The 6,000-nt window shown below is 40.5% G+C and overlaps 1 protein-coding gene across 3 annotated transcripts in view; it reads right to left on the bottom strand.

Moving 5' to 3' along the window:
* Positions 1–2,792: 2,792 nt before the first annotated feature.
* Positions 2,793–6,000, bottom strand: part of epha3 (eph receptor A3) — a 251,299-nt gene continuing 248,091 nt past the window's right edge. For all 3 annotated transcript variants that reach the window (XM_078409603.1, XM_078409605.1, XM_078409604.1), the window contains one exon: positions 2,793–3,740. In XM_078409603.1, the coding sequence (XP_078265729.1) occupies positions 3,635–3,740 (106 nt within the window). In that variant the 3' untranslated portion in view covers positions 2,793–3,634. The remainder of the gene's footprint in view (positions 3,741–6,000) is intronic.

Below are 6,000 nucleotides of genomic sequence, written 5' to 3'. Positions count from 1 at the left end.
CTGAACTGAAGTTTCACTATCATTTTGGTTCTGAAGGGGGAACTGTTTCTGATCTGGAGTGATGAGAAAATGGCTGCATAATATCAGAGTCTGAAATGCACCAAAGCCAATACAGGTGTGACTGTTCCATGTTCTCATTGAAAAGCCGTGCCACAACAACTGGCTCAGTGTTGTTACCGGCCTAACCCTAGACGGTGGTTTAGTTTTTAAAACTAAATTCATGTGGTTCAGAGATCTTCTGGGTGTTATTTAAAGATCTGAAAGATAGTGGATTGTTCCACCTGCACTTTCCACTAAGTTAAATGTTACTTTCTCTATATCTGCAAAGCCTGTTTCGAAGCCCAGGTAATACAAATGTATAGGAAGGAACTGCAGTACTGGTTTACACTGAAGATAGACATAAAATGCTGGAGTAACTCAGCAGGGCAGGCAGCATCTCTGGAGAAAAGGAATAGGTGATGTTTTGGGTCATAACCCTGGTACATTCAACAGCTACCAGTCCTGGTCAGGAAGCAATTACATCTTAACACACTCCATATATGCCTCAAATGCTAATACATAACTCATAAAGAGACCAAAAACTATTGCAAAGTGATCCAGACCGAAGGGCCCTGTTTCCATGCTGTAGGGCTCTATGACACTCTTTGACTCTATGACATCCCATTCTGACTGTGAACAGGAACCTGGCCATTCTTAGCAAAGCACTGAATCCATATCCATTCATGAATCTTGAATTTTACTTATTCTGATATCAGTATGTTGTCATCATTTAAATTCTTTTTGCAGCTGATGGCAACTACGACAATGTGGTCAGCACATTTTAAGAGTTTATAATCCATACACCTGACAGGTTGTGATTGCTTATACTATTGTTCTATTAGGTTCAATGAGCCATTTCCTTCAATATTGAGGAAGGAAACCTTCGCAAAAAATCATAAATCTGTATCGTGCTGTACCATCCTAATGCCCTGAAGCTTTACTTATGAAATTTCTTTAAGGTTTGGTAATTATAACTATTGAGCCAGCCCACACTTGAAACAAATGATCAACATATATTTTTGGGCGGCACAGTGGCACAGCGGTAGAGTTGCTGCCTTACAGCGCCAAAGACCTGGGTTTGATCCTGACTAAGGGTGCTGCCTGTATGGAGTTTGTACGTTCTCCCTGTGTCCATGTGGGTTATCTCCTGGTGCACCGGTTTCCTCCCGCACTCCAGAGATGTACAGGTTTGTAGCTTAATTTGGCTTCAGTATAGAAAATTATAAATTGTCCCTCGTGTGTAGGATAGCGTTAGTGTTGGATAGGAGATCAATGGTCAGCACAGACATGATTGGCCGAAGGGCCTTTTTCCATGGCTGTATTTCTATACTAAACTAAACTAAACCAAATCTTTCTGCTAAAGGAAGAAGGCATCTGGTGCAAGTATTGCCAATCGCCAAGTGAACAGACGGAGAGAATAACTTGGTTCATAATTCACTGAAGGGACATCAATGCAGAACACCTTCAGGAGTGAGGATGTGCCAGGCATTCAAACCTCAGCCTTGACCCAGAGTTGAGAGAGACATCAAGAAAACCACATATACTTGAAGAAGGGAATTCTGTTTAAGATGCTTATCATTTTCGCATCTTTTTTCTCCTTTTAATATTGCCACCTTTGCATTCTAATCACACTCACCATCTGACATTTTCCTTTTATAAATGTTGCCTTGGTGTAATAAATGGTAGCATGCGGCTGAACTTACTCATGGAATGTCCATCACTTTCCAGAGATCCGGACATCAATTCTGGAATGGCAAATTGCCAGTACTAAGAATAGAGACCTATCTGAGTTGACACATGATCTGAATGACATTCACAGTAATATCTGGTTAAGGTCATTCTAAATCCACTTTCACTGCACACTGGTAAAAAACCACTGGAAGAAGGCTTGTGAACAATAAAGCACACACTTTGTAAAGGTCTGAAGCCTGCAATTTGCATTGACTTACTCATTAGTGTTAGATTTCCTGATGGATTTAACACCCAGTATTAATTTATGAGCTATATAATTTCTCCTGAGCCATCGTTTCTTTTGTCTGCAACTGTATTCAATGTTGATAGATGTTACAAACACATTCCACTGGCATAAACCCATCGGTGGATATTAAGGCCTCCAATTTGTAACAAAGAATTACAGGGATATAGGAAATTTTGCAAAGAAGTTATGAAATCAACCAAAAATCTGAAGAACGCACAAAAGTAGCATGTGGTACATTGAACTCCTAAAAAAGAATCCGTCTATGTTTTGGGATGGAATAAAAAGTCTCAGAAGGTATTATGGTGCCTTTTTGAGATATATATTCTTTGAAACTGGGACCTGGTCTACATTGTAATCTTCAGAGCACTGTCAAATCTTTCCTTCTGCTGTGAAATTCATCCTTTTCTTCACCCGGTAGTGACCTTCTATAAGCTCTAATGCTGGCTCTAATGGAACAGGCTTAGACAATGTGTCAAACACATTGGTAGAGTCTGCGATTATGGCACACACAGAAGGACTTGGAAACTTCTGATCTTATGTTATTTTTGGACAGGGTGCAAAATAAACACCTTCTTTGTCCAAATGGGGATCAGAAGGAAGAGGTGCACACAGATGCAATGAGCTTATGACTGCGTACCAACTGACTCAGACATTTAAACAACTTTCACTGCGTGGGCCATGTTTCTGCTTAAAATCCAAGTGGTGTAGATGCTACACTTGATGTGCATGTGTGTGTTAATAATGTGAACATTAAAATATAAGCACTGGCAAAATATTGTGGCAAAAATAGATAAAAAATTTAATGTAGATAATACATATTTCACAAAATTTTCAATACCGTGAGGGAAACAGGTTTCCTTTCTGAAAAATGAATTAACATTTTAAGACGTGAAATTATGTTACCTTGTACAGGATAATGTTTAATGATCGCTGTGCACACTTTAACATGGCAGAACAATAGGAAAGATTGAGGGATGGGGCTTCACTCTGACAGCAAAGTCTAAAATATGGACTATAAATTGTTTAAGACATAATGCAGCAAAGATATTCATTAAACTTCTCAATCACTGTGAAAAATCTACAGCATTGCGCAACATTTTAATCGGCCTCATTTCAAATAATTTAACCAATTTAAAAACTGAAAGCCACACGCACACCTGCACCACTTCCATTGCTTCTAACTCACAGATCAGTTTACCACTGTCCAAAAGTTTGATTACCTCTCTAACTATTATATTTTCCTTTTATTTGGAACAAAAAAAGAAATTACTTTCTTTCCAATGACAGATTTTAACTACTTTTTTTTTTCTCTCTTGCCTGCTCACTGAAAGGTTTTGTGATTTTAAATTCCTTACCATCATAAATAATACTTAAAACAGACCACCTTTTTTAAAAATATATAAAAAAGGTAGAAAACAGAGCCATCTTTCCTTTTGCTTAAGGCATTTACACTTAAAGAGCTTGAGAGTCTTTCGTGCACCACATCAACTGACCAAACCAGGTTTCCTATATCGTGACCTCCATAGGTTTATCAGACTCCATATCACTGTGGTATCAATCTCAGTGGTTCAATCTTGGTTGCATTTCAGTCTGACGCACAAAGGCGAGGTTTGCAGTTTACACTGGGACCGGGCTGTTCTTTGTGTGCGTTTCCAATTGCTTTATGCTGCTCACCATCTTTTTCTGATGTCCAGAAAGAGTAACTCCAAGCTTCATTATATCACTGGAAAAGAAAGTACAACAACAAGTAATGGTGATAAGAAGTCCACTGCGTTTATATTGATAGAACATGGTTTCCGGGCAACAAACACAAATTGGCAGTACAAACTGTGAAAGTGAAAGCAACGAGTTTTCCTTTGGAAGTCTTTTCATATCAGCGTGAGTTCTGCCCCAAATAAAATGAGTCTTCCTATGTTGTGCCTTATTGTGCTGACACGGAACAGTAGACAAATGGAAGTCGAAACCAATTATTCATTTTATTGCATCTACACGCTAAAGTTATTTATTCTCAACATCAGAAATGCTGACCTAGTCAAGCCAAAGCTGTACTTAGTGATATTGGAAACTAACAGCAAAGGCACGTGGGGGCTACCGTTCATCACTTTGATCCATGTGTGACAAACAAAATAACATGCAGCATTACAGTCTGGGGTCAATGAATAAGGCCTGGAACATCACAGTTTGATCAGATGCAGTCTGGTGAAATAGCCTTGTACAATATCAAAGCCCAGGAATGAGTAGGTTAACCTATGATGAGCGTTTGTCGGCACTGGGCCTGCACTCGCTGGAGTTTAGAAGAACGATGGGGACCTCACCTCATTGATGGGTAGGAAAGGTGTAGAGGGATATGGGCCAAATGCAGACAAATGAGACTCACTTAGATGGGGCATCTGGTTTGGCATAGCTAAGCTGGGCCGAAGGGCCTGTTTCCGTGCTGTATGACTGTAAGTGGGCCACATAGTGTATTACAAACCTCACACTCAGTTTATTGGATAGGCTTTTGTAGTTTCCTGGGAGAAGCTTTACATCTTCCCAAGAGATCAGAAAGAGGTATTGGTCTGAAAACTCAACCAAAATCTCTCAATGACGACCTCAAAAAGTTTAGTTTAGTTCAGTTATAGTATGGAAACAGGCCCTTCGGCCCACTGAGTCTGTGCCAACCAACGATCACCCATACACTAGTTCTGTCATCCCAGTTTCACATCCTACACACAAGGGGCAATTTGCAGAAGCCAATTACAGGTTTGTAGGTTAATTTGCTAAACTAAACTAAACTAAACTAAACTTTCACCCAGAGAGTTGTGAATCTGTGGAGTTCTCTGCCACAGAAGGCAGTGGAGGCCAATTTACTGGATGTTTTCAAGAGAGAGTTAGATCTAGCTCTTAAGGCTAAGGGAATCATGGGATATGGGGAGAAAGCAGGACCGGGCTACTGATTTTGGATGATCAGCCATGATCAAATTGAATGGTGGTGCTAGTTCGAAGGGCTGAATAGCCTACTGCACCTATTTCCTATATTTCCTATGTTTCAATGAAACATACAGAATAGTGAAAGGCTTGGATAGAGTGGATGTGGAGAGGATGGTTCCACTAGTGGGAACGCCTAGGACAAGAAGTCTAGGCCTCAGAATTAAAGGATGTTCTTTTCGGAAGAAGATGAGAAGAGATTTCTTTAGTCAGAGGGTGATGAATCTGTGGAATTCTTTGCCACAGAAGGCTGTTGGAGGCCAAGTCAGTGGATATTTTTTTAAGGCAGAGATAGATAGATTCTTGATTCAGTACAGATGTCAGAGGTTATGGGGAGAAGGCAGGATAATTGGGTTAGGAGGGAGAGATAGATCAGCCATGATTGAATGGCGGAGTAGACTTGATGGGCCAAATGGCCTAATTCTACTCCTATTCCTTATGACCTTGTGGGTACGAAATAAGATGATAATTTCAACACTTTTTCTGAGCATCAGGATCGCACTATGTAAGAGGAGTCTTGCTCCCCCTGACCCACTATGAACTCATCACCCACTCAAATCGAAGGTTCATCCCTTATTTTTATGGGCAGCCTTTAGCAGCCCACTACATATCTCGTCCACTTGTACCTGGAAATCGCTAACAGGTTCCTATAGTTCTCTGGGACTTTATATTTCACTGGTAAATATCCATTTGCCTACTTTGGGGGTAGGTTCCCAGTTAAAGGCCCCAATGAGGCAGGGCCTGGGCACCCTGGGAGTGGTTGCTGTTTTTCTGCCATCTTCATCTTCATTGAAAATGGGTCCCAAGTGGTTTGTTCTTGTAATTTTCAGGGAAACGTGGTGGAATATGAAGGCAATGTGCCAGAGTCTAAAGGGCTATTTTCAGTGTATAAAGTAGGTAAAGCAGGATTCTTGGTTCTTGGTTCTTGGTCCTCCAAAATATTCCAAATGGGATTTAAACTGGAGGTGGCGGAGTATGGACTTAAGCAATACGGGCTTCTTGGAGAAGAGCTGTGT

Source organism: Rhinoraja longicauda, chromosome 12 (genome assembly GCF_053455715.1).
Source record: "Rhinoraja longicauda isolate Sanriku21f chromosome 12, sRhiLon1.1, whole genome shotgun sequence".
NCBI classification, from domain to species: Eukaryota; Metazoa; Chordata; class Chondrichthyes; order Rajiformes; family Arhynchobatidae; genus Rhinoraja; species Rhinoraja longicauda.
The sequence above is the reverse complement of the archived record's forward strand: the minus strand, read 5'-3'. Positions and strand labels throughout refer to the sequence as shown.